The 18,625-nt window shown below is 40.1% G+C and overlaps 1 protein-coding gene across 1 annotated transcript in view; it reads left to right on the top strand.

Annotated features, from left to right (window-relative positions):
- aoc1 (amine oxidase copper containing 1) overlaps positions 1 to 17,240 on the top strand; it is a 30,450-nt gene extending 13,210 nt beyond the window's left edge. The window contains exons 3-5 of the mRNA XM_039753826.1: positions 103 to 391; positions 11,237 to 11,369; positions 16,587 to 17,240. Of these exons, the coding sequence (XP_039609760.1) occupies positions 103 to 391; positions 11,237 to 11,369; positions 16,587 to 16,862 (698 nt within the window). The 3' untranslated portion in view covers positions 16,863 to 17,240. The remainder of the gene's footprint in view (positions 1 to 102; positions 392 to 11,236; positions 11,370 to 16,586) is intronic.
- Positions 17,241 to 18,625: the final 1,385 nt, after the last annotated feature.

Here is an 18,625-nt window from a genome sequence, read left to right as displayed (position 1 = left end):
GACAACAGATTTCAAGTTGTGTCCCTTTGCCGCTATACCACACTGCCTGCTTTGTTTAGTTTTCATCCCTCTGTTTATAATAAAAACAAATTTTGTTTGCAGGAAGACAGAACAGTTTTGAAAGCCTGTCACTAAAATATGAGAATATTACCAATCCGTGGAGTCCTTCTCACTTCATTGTGCAATCAAAGCTCCATCGTACTCAACATGAGAAAGAGAGGCACGCTGCGTTCCCTTTTGGCAAGACACTTCCCAGATACCTTCACTTCTACAACCCAAATCAAAAGAACCGGTGGGGTCACTACAAAGGATACCGTATCCAGTTCAACTCTCATGCATACAGCGTCCTCCCCAAGGGCTGGAAAGAAGAGAAAGGTGTCACCTGGTCAAGGTAAAATTAATAACATTTATAAGTGATCAGAACTGGAAAGTGAGTTAAAAATGATATCCTGTACAGCAAGTGAATGTATAATAATGGTGTGTTACACATCCAGTGTGCTGGGTTTGAATATTTCACCCTATTATGTTCTATATAAGTTCCTATAGACTTTCCACCTTTCCCCTGTGTCTATGGAGGGTCTGGTAATAAATTAAAACAAGACGCCCAGTGAATGTTTGTCGAGTGGAGGAATCTCGGTTTCACAAGAAATATGAAGAGATCTGTACAGTAAATGAACAAGGCTCATAAATTGGCAAAAGTTTCCATTAAACACTTTTACTTTCTCTGTTGTGGCCTACTTTCAACAAATTACCCAGTCGCACTTATTACAATAAATTAAATAATACTATTTATTTATGACATAAGGATAATAGAATACCGATATAAATGAGTATACAGTATGTGTAGAAATACAGGGTGGCCTGCTTCACTGAGACGACTCGTCTGCTGCCAGATAGGTGGCTCTGGTCGTGTCGCCTGCCTTGCTTCCTTGCTGTCTGACCCCTGGAAACCACTTTTGTGCTGGCAGTGTACTGAAGTGGTCAGTGCAGTATTGACTGCAAGAAAGAATTGCAATAGCGGAAGCGTACGTGTGGCCACCACAATCGGCTGACTTAACAACGGGCGACTATTTCTTGTGGGATTGTTTAAAGGGCTGCGTGTATGAGACAAATCCGCGGACGGTAAAGGAACTGAAGTTGGACATTGAAAATACGATACAAGGAATCGATCCCATGATGTTGCAAAGAATGTACATGAATACGCTAAAATGGCCAAAGACATGTATTGATGCACGCAAGGAGGTCACTTTCAGCATCTTCTGTAAATGTGAGTACCAGATTTGATGATTGTTCTCCTCACCACATAATGCAGTTATCTTGGTGGAGGCGGGCCACCCTGTATATGTATATAGTGTGACCACCAGGGGGTGTTGCAGCACCCCAAACTACAAACACAAACTCACGGATGCAAGTCTCTGTGTAAACGAAAGGGTTAATCGTCTTCCGCTGGTCTCCATTGGCACAAGTGAACACAACCCACTCTTCAATAGCTCTCTCCTATGGCAAGCCAAATGAACATTTCGAGATAGCTCAGAATATGTTACATGATACCTAAACCTGCATTTTAGAGATCTCAAATTGAATTACAGACACAAAAAATGCACGTGTTTAAGATAACTAAAATGCATTTTATGATATCTCAAATAGATTTCCAGGGATCTTAAAATAATAAGCTGTACATTTTGAGGTATGTAAAATGCAATTCGAGATATCTTAAAATAAGTTCCTGTGCATTTCGAGACCACCTATTGGCATTATTATTGTCTCTATTTCTCATGAAAAAATGAAACTCCCCACCAGTGAAGTGCAGCGGTTTTAAGAGCACACATGTACAACACTTGCATGGCTGATCTGCGCACATTGGGGGTCTCACATTATAAAGTAGACACTCACTAATTTAAAAAGTGGAGTTAATTGAAAAAACGAGGTGATTGTTTCTGGCTTGATGGCTTGCTGTATATCATTCACCTTAAACTAAAGAGTACAATAATTCAAGCTGATAGATAGATAGATAGATAGATAGATAGATAGATAGATAGATAGATAGATAGATAGATAGATAGATAGATAGATAGATAGATAGATAGATAGATACATTAGAATATTAGAACATTAGAACAATCTAGACGAGAACAGGCCATTCAGCCCAACAAAGCTCGCCAGTCCTATCCACTTATTTCCTTCAAGAAAACATCAAGTCGAGTTTTGAAAGTCCCTAACGTCTTACTGTCTACCACACTACTTGGTAGCTTATTCCAAGTGTCTATCGTTCTTTGTGTAAAGGTGTGTGGGTGTGTGTGTGAACACAATAACTTGAGGACTCTTTCACTTGGGTCAACCAAATTTTGCATACAAGTATTAGGTACAAAACGTAGATTTCTATCCATTTCCGTTAACCGGAAGTGGTACTTTACCTTTTATTTTATTTTAATCTGTTCTTGATTATCATGGCGCCAGAGAGTGTGTAGATAGATAGATAGATAGATAGATAGGAGAGGCACTATATGATAGATAGATAGATAGATAGATAGATAGATATGAAAGGCACTATATAATAGATAGATAGATAGATAGATATGAATTATATAATAGATAGATAGATAGATAGACAGATATGAAAGGCACTATATGATAGATAGATAGATAGATAGATAGATAGATAGATAGATAGATAGATCAGCGTTTTTCACCCTTTAAGTATTTGCGACCTGAGTTTTCATAACAGTTTTAATTGCGCCCCCCCTAACATTTTTTTGAAATGTAGATGCATATTTTATCATACCTACTTAACTTTTATCGACATTTATCTAACTCTATATTTATTGTTCTAGTATCAGAATGTAGTTTAAGTTAATTTGTTTTGATTTCAACAGATGTTTTTTTCATATTTTTGATTCTTGTTTTCTTTTTTTTCATATCTTCACGTCCCCCTTTTTGTTACTTCGCGCCCCCCTAGGGGGGCCCGCCCCACAGGTTGAGAACCACTGAGATAGATGATAGATAGATAGATAGATAGATAGATAGATTGATAGATAGATATGAAAGGTACTATATTTATATATTTTATTTTGCTTCTGATATTTTGGCACTGAAGATAAAGATGGCAGACTCCTGGTTTGGTATGTAATCTCCTGGTCGCTATTTAAAATTCTGGTGGTGTCTCTGCTCAAACATCGCAATACACACACGGACTGTGAATATAATTGGAGTAAAAATCAGATATCACGTAATACGATTTGGATTTGTTTAAAGTCCTGGAAACCTTGGCCATCAAGCTGCCTCCCCCCTATTGGCCATTCCACAGCTGAGTCATCGCTGGCCCCGCCAATCCAATGAAAGGACCCCTTTACCCCACGATTCCTGCGATCCTCCATCAGAGATTACTTTACCTTAGGCAGGCAAAACAACTTGGCAGGTGGGCAGTGGCACCAAGTGCCACATTTGAGTACCAAGAAGAGAAACAGAATAGGTGAGGGTTAGTAACAACTTCTAACAATCATGTTACTCATGTTTTAGTACTAATGACCAATAACAGAGATGCAGTCTGTACAGATAATCAGCAGCTCTAGTCAGGATATGCTAAACTGAAGTAGTGAGTCTTCAGCCGGGATCTGAAAGCTGAGGCCGAAGGGGAATCTCTTATAGAGGCAGGCAGAACATTCCACAGTTAGGGGTCCCCCCTAACTAAAAGCTTGACCTCCTACTGTTATTTTATTAATCCTTCAGATTATAAACAGACCGCCATCTTGAGATCTTAATGTGTGCTCTGGATTGTAAGTCATGATAAGTTCAGATAAGTAAGCCAGGCCTTGGCCATTTCAGGCAACTCCCTCATATCCCTGCAAGAGTCCAAACTGGGACACCATGGGAAGACCACTGCCATAAGGGGGATGGAACTGCTCATGGTCTCCAGCTTCTGCTAGTCCATCCTTTACATGACTTCAGCTGGGCAGGAAGCTGTTTCCTCAGCCAGCCAGTGTGCTTGTCTGTCCTTCCAGCCAGGCATGAAATTATCCTCCATTCCAGCTGGGATGCCTGTCCTTCCTCTTGAGCACTTACAAATGGCACAGATAAACAGATTTACCATACCACGTCTTTAAGATGTGATGTCCGATGTTATGTGGAGTTGTTTGTTGTTGTTGCTCCAGTTCAAGTGGAGAACTTTTCATGCATTGGATTGCACTCTTTGTCTTTGCTATGTGGTCCTTTGTCTGTGGTGTGACATGACACTGCCTTCCTCGGCTCACTTTTAGGCTTTTTGCTGTGTCCTCTACAACTTCATAGGAATGCGTTGATCCTTCTGACACAAGAGTGTAGGTGCTGAAGTTTCCTTTTTTCTTCTCTGACTGGGCTCAGTCACTGGTATGGAGCTTGGCTTGGCAAGATGGATCATAGAGCTGGTTCAGGACATTCAGCTCTGAGGTTGAATGGAGAGTTGCTTCCAGGCTAAAGAACGTTTGTGAGCTCTTTGCTTTTCCGAGAGTGGGTGTCCTCTCCTCACTAAAGGAGCGACTCATCCGCTTTGAGCTCAGAGAGAGAACACAACGTCAACATGCAGTGCCCCCAAAGAGAACCGATTCTCGGCGGTCAGCTATGCCAAACAGAGAGAGGAGAGGAATACCCAGAGTTCAAAAAGAAGATGTAACCCAGTGGTTCTCAAACTGTGGGGTGAGCCCCCCCTTGGCGCAAAGATGTGAAAAAAAGAAAACAAGAATCGAAAATATGAAAAATACATCTATTGAAACCAAAACAAATTCACTTAAACTACATTCTGATACTAGAAAAATAAATATTGAGTTAGATAAATGTCAATAAATGTTAAGTAGGTATAATAAAATAGGCATCTATGATATATCATTAATTAAAAAAGAACAAATTGGTATTAGTGGGCTCCTTTCAAAAAAACGTTAGGGGGGAGCGATTAAAACTGTTATGAAAACTGAGGTTGCAAATACGTAAAGGTTGAGAAACGCTGATGTAACCTCTGGTGGTTAGATTAAAGTCCCTTCCAGTTATAGAACCAGTGCTTATAAGATGTCTTATTTTGTCCCTCTTATCCTGCCAGAGTTCAGGCTTTGGTAGCAAACCTAAGATGACTGTGCATTGGGGTGCCACTTTGTCTAAAGGAGTTTCTGCATAGGTGTCCTCTCATTTCTGATTTGCACCTAGTTATCAGATAAAGTACAGAGCTGACCACAGTGCTGGTAGAGCTGCCGTTCAGCTCTTCACTCAGGCCCGTCCACACAGGCGTTCAGATCTTGGTTAAATGAACGTGCTCTGAGCGACCTCCGAACTTAAGCTGCACTTTGTAGTGGTGCCTAATTGACTTCAATATGATGTTACATTTGTGTTCGTTTGCCTCTGGTAAACACCAACCTGCTGCCCAGATTGTAGTTTTGTATGTTAACCTGTGGGATGGGGGCAGTTATCAGGCAGTCCACAATGTTTTTAACCTGTGGAGTTTCATGTTCATCCTTCATTGAATTCGCAAAATATGGATCAGTTGGCTTTCTTAGACCAGAAGAAAGACCTCCTTGTATTAAAAATCCTTCTGATATGGCAACGTAGGCAGAGAAAACAGCACCACCTGGTCTTGTCTTAGCTTATCTTATCTTGCCTTACCCTATCTTATCATATCTTACCTTAGCTTAGCTTGTCTTATCTTATCTTATATTGGCTTATCTTATCTTAGCGTGGGCTAATCTTATCTTATTCTGCATTAGTTTATCTTCTCTTCTCTTCTCTTCTCTTCTCTCTCCATCACTACTGTGTTCACCCTCTGGCTTCACAGCGTATGTGTGTAATCTATGAAGAAATGTAACAATTTCTGCATAAGTTCTTCAAATACTGTCGGATATCAGTTTCGTGTTTGATTGCCTGCGGTAGCTGGTGTAACACAATATTATGCGCAGGTTGACCAGTATGAGAGTCAGCGTTAAAGAGCACCTACTTGTCACCTTGAAGTAAGCAAATATACAAAGAGTACTCGTGTATGCACTGCTTCAAATTCTCCATTATTATTATTATAATTATTATTATTATTTTGTTGATAATTTGTGTAAATCTGTATTTATATAAATATATATATACATATACATATATACTTTATATATATATGTTGAAGCAGAACTCTTTGCATTATTTGACAGTAAACTATACAGCATTCCATGATCTGCTTCTCGCAACTGAAAGAGGGCCCTGTGGCAAATGTTTGTCGAATGGCAGACCAACCACATGCGTTACCTGGTAGGTAACCACCCATGCAATCAGGTCGGGACAAATGCATTGAATATATATATATATATATATATTATATATATATATATTATAGCAGAATATACTTTCTGAGAACGTTGGCATCCTTCAACATCTGCAGTAAGATGCTGCAGATGTTCTACCAGACGGTTGTGGCGAGTGCCCTCTTCTACGCGGTGGTGTGCTGGGGTGGCAGCATAAAGATGAAAGACACCTCACGCCTGGACAAACTTGTTAAGAAGGCAGGCTCTATTGTAGGATTAAAGTTGGACAGTTTAACATCTGTGGCAGAGTGACGGGCACTAAGCAAACTCCTGTCAATCATGAAGAATCCACTGCATCCACTGAACAGTGTCATCTCTAGGCAGAGGAGCAGCTTCAGTGACAGACTTTTGTCATTGTCCTGTTCCAATGACAGACTAAAGAGATCGTTCCTCCCCCACATTATGTGACTCTTCAATTCCACCCGGGGGAGTAAATGCGAACATTAATTTTATTTTAATTCTTTTCATTTTTATTACTATTTAATTTAATATTGTTTCTTTGTATCAGTATACTGCTGCTGGATTATGTGAATTTCCCTTGGGATTAATAAAGTATCTATCTATCTTTATATATATATATATATATATATATATATATATATATATATAGATAGATATATATATATATATATATATATATATATATATATATTATAGGGTGCCAAACAGGCAAATACATTGATTTTCTAACTATATAAAGTCGGTGTGAGAATATATAAAGTCAAAACTTGAATATATAAAGTCATTCCCAAATATATAAAGTCAAAACTTGATTATATAAAGTCACTGTCTGAATATATAAAGTCAAAACTTGAATATATAAAGTCAGTGTCGGTATACATAAAGTCAAAACTTGTTTCTGAATATATAAAGTCAAAACTTGAATATATAAAGTCAGTGCTGGAATATATAAAGTCAAAACTTGAATTTATAAAGTCAGCGCTGGAATATATAAAGTCATTCCCGAATATATAAAGTCAAAACCTGAGTATATAAAGTCAGCGTTGGAATATTTAAAGTCAAAACTTGAACATATAAAGATTTTATATATAGAGAGTAAATATAATATACACATAATCATGGGACCTAACCAGTCCTCCAGAACGTTAAATGAACGACATGTAAACATATTCTTTGCACTCATCTAGATTTTGGCAGAAATTGATGCCAAGAAAAAGCCATTTGTGAGTGGTGAAAGTCCAAGTGGACTGTCTGATTCAGTGCCATGAGCAGAAAAACGCCTGCCATTTAATGCTCCACTGATGCTACAGAAGGCAGAAAGACGCTCAGTTCAGACATCCGTGTGGACAGGGCCTTAAGCATGCAGGTGGTGTGGTTTTAAGGCATACAGGATTTTTGCATCAAAGTTAAATCTACTGTCTGAATAGTGCCACTAAAAGCATAGAAGAATGGGCAATGCCCACTTTGTCCTACAGCACAGGGAGAAGACTTGAGGAGAATGAGCTGATGTATATGGAGTTGTGACGGTCCGGGTCAGCTTCATGATCCCAAGTTCGCCTGTGGGAGCCTATTGATCCTGGAACCTTCGATAATGCACCTGAGGATGAGCTGGGCAAATGAGGTCACACACAGTCAACAAGGGGTTAGTACAAAGTGATTCAGTGCTTTTATTACAAAACAAAAAAAGACAAACAACAGTGTCCAAAGTGAAGTACAAAAAGATCATCCCTAAATAAATAGTCTATAAAATCAGTAACAGTCTGTGACTTAAAATTCAATCAATAATCCAAAGATTAAACCGGAATAAAACACAGACATCGGGTCCTTACTCTCTCTTTTCACTGAGCCCGGTGCAACTTCCTCACTCCTGTCTCCCCAGCTCACCCAGCACACTGCACAGCCAGCAGAGACACCAGCAGCTGTGGTCCTCACATCTGGCTGCCTCCATCAGCATCTGCCAGATAGTTCAGAGTCAGCTGTCCTCTCCCCTTCATTAATGCTCTCCTGGCATCCGTTAGATCCCTAAGGAGGACTCCCTCACCATTCTACCTGCTCCACCAGTAAATCAGCCTGCTCTGTCAGGGCTACTGAACGCTCTTCCTCCTATCTCTGACAATGGCTGATCTCTGGCACCTCTCTCGTTTCCTCCTTATTTTTTTATTTGTCGCTCTGCAGTTTTCTTTTAAAAGCCTGTGGGATGCAGGCACGGTAGTCATGGCCCCAACACTAATAAGGGAATGGGTCAATCCCACATCTACCTCCGGAGTCACTTCACTCTGCCATGCTACCTACACACCTCACTTGAAAATGCCAACACATTATTTATTGATTTAAAAATGTCACATGACACAGAACTGCTATCTCAGAGAAGTCCAGAAAAATTAGAAGGTGTGGGCAAATAAGGTATAAGTTTTGCATTTTTCATGGTATATATTCATTTGCTACATAAAATTGCATTCCAAAAGTGAAACATTTTTTTACAAATTTTAAAAATATATTGTCAATTTTTGCAGATTATGATATTGCAGAAAGGTACATGAGTGCAAATATAAATAAAATGGCTTAAACCCAAGATTAAAAAAGATATAACAAGGTATGACAAAATAGGTTAAGGAAAGATATGATAAGGAAAGATAAGGCCAGACAAGGCAAAAAAAGATAAATAAAGGCAAGACAAGGTAAGGTAAGACAATATAAGATAAGGAAAGATAAGACAATATAAAATAAGATAAGCTGATAAAGAAAGATGAGCTAAGGTAAGGAAAGATAAGGCAGGGTACAAAGTGATAAGATAGGATGGGAAGAGACAAGAAATGATAAGGTAAGATAAAGTAAGTTAGGACAAGATAAAGTAAGGGAAGAGAAGAGAAAATAGGATAGGGTAGGATAAGATAGGACAAGACAAGATAAGGAGAGAGAAGAGAAGATAGGAAATGATAAGACAAGACGAGATAAGATAAGACAGAACCAGGTAAGACAAGATAGTGTAAGATATGATAAGATATGCTAAGATAAGACAAGATATGTCACAACAAGATATGATAAGATAAGAAAGACAAGGCAAGATAATACAAGAAAAAATAAAATACAATAAGATAAGATGAAGGTTAAAAAGAGATAGGATAAGATAAAGAAAGATTAGCTAAGGTAAGGAAAGATAAGGTAGGTAATAAGATTGGATAGGAAAAGACAATACAAGACAAGGTAAGATAAGACAAGAAAGGAGAAGATGGGATAGGGTAGGATAAGATAGGACAAGACAAGATAAGGAGATAGAAGAGAAGATAGGACAAGATAAGATAAGACAGGATATATTTAATTTGTGTGTACAATAAAATATAATGAAATATAATAAATTAAAAAATAAAATTTGAAGCAAATCCATACATGCCACATATATACAAAAGAAATCTTTGCCTTTGGTTGGTAAAATAATAAGTTGCACTGTAGAAGTGGAGAGGGGTAATAATGTTGAAAATGAGCATGAAGGGGATTTTAATAAACAATGAAGCTGTCACAGTAATTGCACAATCAGCACCATTATAAATAGACTGCACACAGTCCGGCACGTATAAGCATATGAGTTTGTGTGATGTACCTGAGCTTCAGTTCAAGGTAATCGCTGTGTGTGTTCAAAAATCTCAATGCTCTCAGGTTCTTTAACCTGGTGGTGCGGGCATACAGGGCTCTGAAGCACTTACCAGATGGCAGCGGAATGAAAATGCCACAGCAACGATGGGTCAGGTCTCTGCAGATGTTCCTGACTTTACAGCTGCAGCAGGTTCTAAAGATTTCTTCCAGTGATGGAGGCTGTGAGCCAGTGATCTTTTGGACCATTTTGATTGATGTGCTGGAGGATTTTCCTGTTCTCAGAGGTGCAACCAGAGTACTATGCTAAAATGCAGTATGTGATGGCAGACTCTATGGTGCACCTTTAGAAGCTGAATAGTAGCTTTTGTGGGAGTTGTGCTTTCTTGAAACTCTCCAGAAAGTGAAGCCTCTGAAGACATTTTTGGCAATTACTGTCATGTTGATAGACCATAACAGATCTTGACTGAAATGGACTCCTAGGAATCCAAAGCTCTGAACTTTCTCCAGCCTCTCATCATTGCTGCTGATGGGGGTAGTGACCATTGAGTCTCAGTCTCCTGAAGTCCACAGTCACCTCTCTTGTTTTCTTTGAGTCGAGAACAAGGTGATTGTCTCAGCCCCAGTTCTCCAGGTTCTGAACGTCTTCTCTGTAGTGTGTCTGGTTGTTATTAGAGATCAGGCCTATCATGGTGGTATCATCTGCAAACTTAATTATGATGTTGGAATCATAAGTGGGTTTAAACTCATATGTAAAAATCGAGTATAGGAGAGGGCTCAGCACACAGCCTTGTGGTGCTCCAGTGCTCAGTGTTATGGAAGAGGAGGAGGAATGCTTACTCATGTGTATTCTCTGTGGTCGGCTGGTAAGAAAGCCCAGTATCCACTTGCACAGATGTGTATTGAGGTCAACAGATGCCATTGTAATGAGATAGTCAATGTGATTCACTTCACCTGCTAGCGGTTTTAATGTTGTGGCTGACCTGTGTGTGTTAGGCGATCAGAGCTGCAGAAGCATAAGTGTGAAAGTCGCTGGTTTATGGCATTCACAGACATAAGAACATAAGAAGTTTGGCAAATGAAAGGAGACCATTCAGTCCAATAAGCCTGTTTGCTCAGCTAATAGCTATGTTGGCCCGATGTCTCATCCACAAACTTTGAACAAGGTGTCAATTCCAGTTTTCTTCTACACGCGGATTAAGTGAACTGGAGTTTCTAAATTAATAGTCAATGTGTGTAAGAAACTGCAGCCTGTGATGGACTGGAGTCTCATGGTGGGTCTTGTATTGCTCAGAGAGGCTCCAACTCCTGAAAACTCTGAATTGGAATGAGAAAGTTTAGAGAAAAGATCAAATGAGTCCTATTATTTTTTTTTTTCTTTTTTTCAGATATCCCTTGGCAGTGACACGGTATCGGGACAGCGAGATGACAAGCAGTACCATCTATTGTCAAAATGACCCTTGGGAGCCAGTGGTGCACTTTGAAGACTACATCCGAAACAACGAGAACATTGTGAATGAGGTAGAGCAAAGGTTTTTTTGGAACCTTTTAAAATCGTGTCCCCTTATTGTCGAGTTTCTGTCCATTGGGTGCATAAAGTAATAATTGACCAAATTCTGGACTTTTCTTTTGCTATTGGATGAGTAAGGATATAAGGTTGTCTGACAGGCAAAGAAGACAAATTCCTCTTTCTTTAGAGTGAATAAGCAACTCCTGTGGACCCTCGGGCTCCATTGAATTCCTTCCCACCCAAAGGGCCGAAAACTCAAAAAAGGGGATCTCCTTAATATTGATTTGGTTGCTCCTGAACAACAATGAGATCAGAAAGAAAAACAATGGAGACGTGTTCTTTTGTCTCCTGATTCTCAGATTTGTCTCATGAGACAAAATACCTCAAATTCTCTCTGGGGTCTCCTCTTGAGTTTGATGAGTGGATCTCAACAAAGTTGAAAGAAGTTCTAAGAAGGGCCTTTTATAATTTGAAAGTTCAGTGATACAGTCGTGGCCAAAATTTTGGAGAAGGACAAAAGTGTTGGTTTTCACAAAGTCTGCTGTTCAGTGTTTTTAGATCTTTTTGTCAGATGTTTCTATGGTATATTCTTGATGGCGACTTCATCAGGCCTTCTTCTGATGCAAGGAATCTTGGTGTCATTTTTGATTTCTCCCTTTCTTATTCCGCCACATAAACCACATTAAGAAACCTTCTCACTTTCACCTCCGTAACATATCACTTGTTCGCTTGTTCCTCTCCTTTTCTAATGGTGAGAAACTTGTCCGTGTTTTTATCACATCCCACATCGATTGTTGTAACTCGCTGCTGACAGGTGCCCCTTCTAATCTTATATGACAGCTCCAGTTGATTCAAAACTCTGCTGCAAGAGTCCTGACACGAACCAGCAACAGTGAGCACATCACACCCATCCTGCTCCGTCTTCACTGGCTCCCTGTGTCTTACAGGATTGAATACAAAATTCTTTTAATAACCCACAAAGCTTTAAATGGCCTTGCACCAGACTACATCAGTGACCTTCTAAATCACTAGGCTCCTGTTCGCCTACTAAGGTCCTCTGATTCTGGCCATCTTGTTGTGCCCCACACTAACCTGCACTCTATGGGTGACGGGGCCTTCAGCTCCATAAGCACCCAGACTTTGGAATGACCTCCCGAAATTAATGAGATCAGCTGACTCCATTCATTCTTTTGAAAAACAACTTCAAACTCATCTATTTAGGAAGGCTTTTAACTTAACTTAACATTCTGCCCTTTCTTCCAGTTTACCTCTCTGTCCAGGTGCTCAGGATAAATGTGTGTCTGTTATGTCACAAATTAGGTTATTTGTTAGGTTTTTCTTTTAGTATTGAATTTAGTATTTTACTCTGGTTTATTGTCCTTTATTCTATTTAATGCTTTGTTATCTGTTTCATTGTTCTATTCAGAAAAACATTTGTATCTAATGTTACATATACCTTTCTGGTTATCTTCTTCTTTAAGACTCTGTGAAGCGCCTTGAGCATTGGAAAGGCGCTATATAAGTAAAATTTACTATTATTATTATTATTACTGAAGTAGCATTACAAGCATTTCATAAGTATCAAAGGCTTTTATTGACAATGACACAAGGTTTATGCAAAGACTCCATATCTGCAGTGTTGGCCCTCCTTTCTTTTTCAAGACCTCTGCCATTCGCCCTGGCATGCTGTCAGTCAACTTCTGAGCCAAATCCTGACTGATGGCAGCAGCCTATTCTTGCATAATCACTGCTTGGAGTTTGTCACAATTGGTGGGTTTTTGTTTGTCCACCCGCCTTGTGAGGATTGACCACAAGTTCTCAATGGGATTAAGGTCTGGGGAGTTTCCTGGCCATGGACCCCAAATTTCAATGTTTTGTTCCCTGAGCCACTTATTTCTCACTGTTGCCTTGTGGCACTCTGCTCCATCATGCTGACAAAGGCATTGTTGGTCACCAAACTGTTCTTGGATGGTTAGGAGAAGTTGCTCTTGGCCCCATTCTTTATTCATGGCTATGTTCTTAGGCAAAATTGTGAGTGAGCCCACTGCAACCCCATACATGAATGGTCTCAGGATGCTTTACTGTTGGCGTGACACAGGACTGATGGCATCGCTCTTCACCTTTTCTTTTCTTCGGATGCCCCAAACAATCGGAAAGGGGATTCATCAGACAAGATGACTTGACCCCAGCAGTCCTCATCAGTCCAATCCCTGTACCCTTTGCAGAATATCAGTCTGCCCCTGATGGTTTTCTTGGCTTCTTGACACCCACCAGGCCATCCTCCAAAAGTCTTCACCTCACTCACACCTGCCTGCTGTCGTTCTGCAAGCTCTGCCCTGGTGGTGCCCCGATCCCGAGCCATTATTCAACTTTAGGAGAGGCTCCTGGCACTTGCTGGACTTTCTTGGGCACCCTGAATCCTTCTTCAACAATTGAACCACTCTCTTTGAAGTTCTTGATGATCTGTGTGAAAAGGAACAGACTCGACGCACATAAAAAGGTTTGGGGCAGCCACCCGTATAATAGTCCTGGCTGCAAATGGTTTTTAAACAGTACAGAGCTGTTGACAATACTGAGTCCAAGACAGAACTGACGAGAGTTGGAAAAGATGGAGGTTTCAAGGGATCAGACCGGAAGTGATGTAGGGGAACTGGAAGTGATGTCCTTCTGACATCAGCCTGTGCGCCGGAAGTGACGTTCTTCTGGGCACCGGGACCGGAAGTGACCTTCTTCTGAGTGCCAGAAACAGCATCATGATCACTGACTCAGATAGGCTGGTCTGTAGAGGTAACAGAAGAAGGTTTAGTGTACCCTGCCACCCCCTGCCCTGGCATGGAATTATCTTTGCTTGGTCCACACAACGTCCCCCTACTTGCACGTTAGGGTGTTTCATTTTTCCAAAGATGTGATTTTCATATGACTTTGCTTATGCCCCGAGTCCCAGTGATGTAAAAGATATATATGCCAAATTTCAAGAAGATTGGATAATATTTAGGGGTTGCACACACTGATCACTTTTATTACAGTGTACCTAGGAGGTTGGTCTAAAAACGACTTCAGTTTCAGGATCCCAGGGGCTCTGCATCAAGCAAGGTGGATGGCAAAGGCAATATATGCACTTAAAATTGTCCTCTTCACTAAACAGTCGAATATTCCTCAACGAGAATTGAAAGGAATGAAACAGGTTTGTCAGCCTCATATATGTTCGCTTTTGGCACGAGGCAATTGTAAGTCGACGGGCTCCAAAGAATGGTTTGGATATGCTACAGCTTCTGAGCACTTACCCAGATGCAGACGTCAAAAGAAGTGCCCTCACAGTTGCTAAGAGACACCTTTGGTATCTGTCAGAAACAAACGTAGGATTGGCTTTTCTGGACGAACGTATTACTCAGGCTGAAAAGGAAAATATATGACGAAAAATTTAGAAACCAAACTTGCAAAGCAAAAGGAAATAAAACGATTAGAGGGTAAAAACCTAGTTTTTGAAGGAAAAGACCTGAGCCATTTCGTTACTAATAAAACAAAGACGTTCTTTGAATTGTTTGGGATCCACGATGTGACAGAATACTGCAGTGATTCTCTAAGAAGTCATGTGAACGCTCTTAAGGTGGTCAATGATACCGCAGAAAGAGGAATTGCTCTGATAAAAAAAAAGTTTAACGAATCGGTCAGGGACGAACAACAAAACCAATTCTTGTTGAGGGTAGTCGAGCATCACAGAAAAGTCGTCACCAAGCGAACAAAAGAAGGGATTGCATCGTTCAAAGTTGATTAATATAACACGTTTTGCATACTACCTATTAATCTTAGTGTCTAGTTTTAATATGATTTTAAGTTTGTGATTTCTAGTTTTCCCAATAAAAGTAATTAACATTGAAAAATCACATTTTTTGCCTACTTTTACAAAACTGATCAAAGTGTGCATCCAATCTTCTTGAAATTTGGCATATATATCTTTTATATCACTGAGACTCGGGGCGTAAGCAAAGCCTGCAAAACTTCTACATTTTATTTTTTGCCTTAGAAAATGAAACACCCTATAATGCACATGTGTGACATCTGATAAATGGCCGATTTAGGTGCAATCTTACTAACAGCAATACCTGCCTGTGAAGCCCTTGTTGCGCAAGACAATGATGGTCCTTTCTGGGTTTTTGATGGTGGTTCTCAACCTGTGGGGCAAAAAGGGGGCGCAAAGATGTGAAAAAAAGAAAACAAGAATCGAAAATATGAAAAAGACATCTATTGAAACCAAAACAAATTAACTTAAACTACATTCTGATACTAGAAAAATAAATTTAGAGTTAGATAAATGTTGATAAAAGTTAAGTAGGTATAATAAAACTGGTAGCGGTGTATCGGCAGCGAATAATATAGGAATACATTTTATTAGGGTTCCAAAAAAACGTAAAGGGTGCGCAATTAAAACTGTTATGAAAACTCGGGTCACAAATACTTAAAGGTTGAGGAACGCTGGTTTTTGGAAAGAAGTTCATTTTCATGGCAAAGAGGGACTGTCCATTAATTAATTGCAATCCAACTGATCACTCATTCAGGAGTAGATGCAAAATGGCATCCTAAAAACAGAAGCAACAAACTTTGTGAAACTTATTTTTTGTGTCATTTGCAAAACTGTTGGCCACGACTGTACATGTTGAAGTGGTAACAGATCACTTTATCATGATTACAGAACTGTAGTCCTTGTGTCTGAATAATGCAATCCACGACTCTTAATTTTTATTACTGTGCTCCAATTAAAGCCCACTCATTCTAGAGGAAGAAGGCAGGCAGTGCAGCATCGTGGGTAAGACTTAAGACTTCAAAGCCTGAGGTTGTGCATTCAAATCCCACTACTGACACCATGTGGCCACGAGAAAGTCACTTCATGTCCCTGTGCTCCAATTGGAAAAACAAAAGAGACGTAACCAATCATATCTCAAATGTTGTAAGTCACACAGGATGAAGGCATCCGTCCAATTATAAGTTAATTAGATAAATATCACATGCTTTTCAAACCAAATTCTCAATTTTGACTCCTTTTACCTCAGTCGTATCTCATGTCTCGTTTTCGTCTACCGCTGTCTTAGGAGAAATGTCTGTGACAAAGTCAATTCCTAAATGAATCCCTTTTGAGTCTCACGGGCCATTCAGCGGTAATGTTTTTCCAATGGGCAGGTCTTGTAACAGATGCTCTCTTCCTCTTCCTCATGTGTTTGTTGTCTCCACAGGATTTGGTTGCCTGGGTAACCGTCGGCTTCCTGCATATCCCCCACTCGGAAGACATCCCAAACACGGCCACCCCCGGGAATGCAGTTGGATTCTTTCTGCGGCCCTTTAACTTCTTCGATGAGGACCCCTCGGTGGCTTCCAAGAGCACGGTCATTGTCCGGCCACATAAAGACAGCTTCACGAAACTAAACACACAGCGGTGGACGCCTGAAGTTGTGGGCCACTGTGTGTCCGACAAGCCATTTTACTACAATGGCACTTATTATGAAGTTTAGGAGGGCTAAAGTTTGGGCTGGTGCTGTGTGTTTGTACTCTTTTTCTTGTTTTATATATTTTGTTTACATTTTTACAGTACAATTTGCATTGGGCCTACAAGTTTAGGTTTTGTTTGTCTGGAGAGAAAAAAATCATGAACATGGCACTGGACTTCTCATTTTGTAACATCACTAAAGATGGCATCTTCTCCTCAGGCGTCCATCAGTTGTGTGGGAGGCTGATGTGAGTGAGGCCTGAGAAATGTAGTAGCGTCTCCGTCATTTGGTGTGTACATCCTTTTGTTAAGTTGTTTATGAAGTCTAATAGAAACTTTTCTTTTCACGCAATATAAGCTTCTCCTCTACTGCTAATAAAAATATTCTTATAAAGTAATTAATTTGTAACAACAATATAATTTTACTCCTTCTTTTTTGGAGTCACTATGGCAGTGCTCTGCTTTGCCAAAGATAATATAAATAATTTATTAAAATATTGTTCCGCAAATCTCCGTACCATTTAAATATGCAATTAAAAATACAAATGAAGAAATGGCTCTAGGGATCCTACTCTGTCGGGTTCTTGACAAAGGCCGTTAACGTAAAAATTGCCCCAGGGCACCGTGCAATGGCTGACCCCCGCCCAAGGGTCATGTGAAAAGATCATTTCCCCTCGGGGATTCATTCAGTATGTCAAATCAAAATCGAAATAGTTTTGAGCTGTTAAAATTCGCCAACGTTTTTTTCCTCACCGTGAGTATGCTTTGTTCAACGATGACCGTGTTCGTCGAATATCTTCCTGGTTGTCTTAGACAAATATTTTTTCCCAGAGCCCCATGATGCCTTACCAGGCCAGCATGTCATCACAGAGCTGTAGCTGCCAATGTTTGGAAGGGACGGCCCCAAAACCCCAAAAAACTGATACTAAAAGCTAATTGATGTGTCGGTATATTTGTATCTTAAAGGTAATGTCACTTTGTATGGACTTGTACGTGACCTGTGTGTAATACATGGCCCTATCCCTTTAATGGTATTACCCAGAGTGCTGTGCAGTTGATACAAACAAGAAGGAGTGAAGAATCCACGTATTTAGTGATGCACTTGCTTGGTAGCAGTGGCAGTGAGCAAGCAGAAGTGTCAAGGTTTGAGAGAGTTGAGCATCTGCTACCAGATCTGTTGAGGGTCCAGCCTTAGGGAATTCTTGCTTCCTATCTGCCACTCACTGCAAGACACTTCACTGCTCTGATATTTAAATGAATTCATTTAATCTCAGGGAAACACGGTGGTGCAGTGGTTAGCACTGCTGCCTCACAGCTCAGGTCACATTTTTGGTCCCAATAATTGGTACAGCATAGTTGGCTGATGCTTCCCTTGGCATCTGGGACACTGAAAAGTCCACCGCACCATTATAATCCACTCAAAACAGTTCAGTCTTTTCCTTTCAGGTTGACTTTAATGCATGCCGCTAAGTTCGGCAAAGATCCCAAAACATTTCTTCAATTTTTCCAAACTCAAATGAAAACAAATTCAGAGGGGTTCACTCATCACTAATACAAAAGCAAACATTCTAAAAGTTGGTCAACTTTGGGGTGGCACTGTGGCACAGTTGAAGTATTGCTGCCTTGCAGTAAGGAGAACTGGGTTCACGTCCCATGTCCTCCCTGCCTGGAGTTTGCATGTTCTCCCTGTGTCTGGGTGGGTATCCATGTCCAAAGACATGCAGATTATGTGCATTAGTGACAATGATTTGTCCTTGGTGTGTGTTTGCCCTGCGCCTTATACTAGCT

The sequence above is a fragment of the Polypterus senegalus genome, chromosome 5 (assembly GCF_016835505.1).
Source record: "Polypterus senegalus isolate Bchr_013 chromosome 5, ASM1683550v1, whole genome shotgun sequence".
Lineage (NCBI taxonomy): Eukaryota > Metazoa > Chordata > Cladistia > Polypteriformes > Polypteridae > Polypterus > Polypterus senegalus.
Note: the sequence above shows the minus strand (reverse complement) of the source record. Positions and strands in the feature narration are given on the sequence as shown.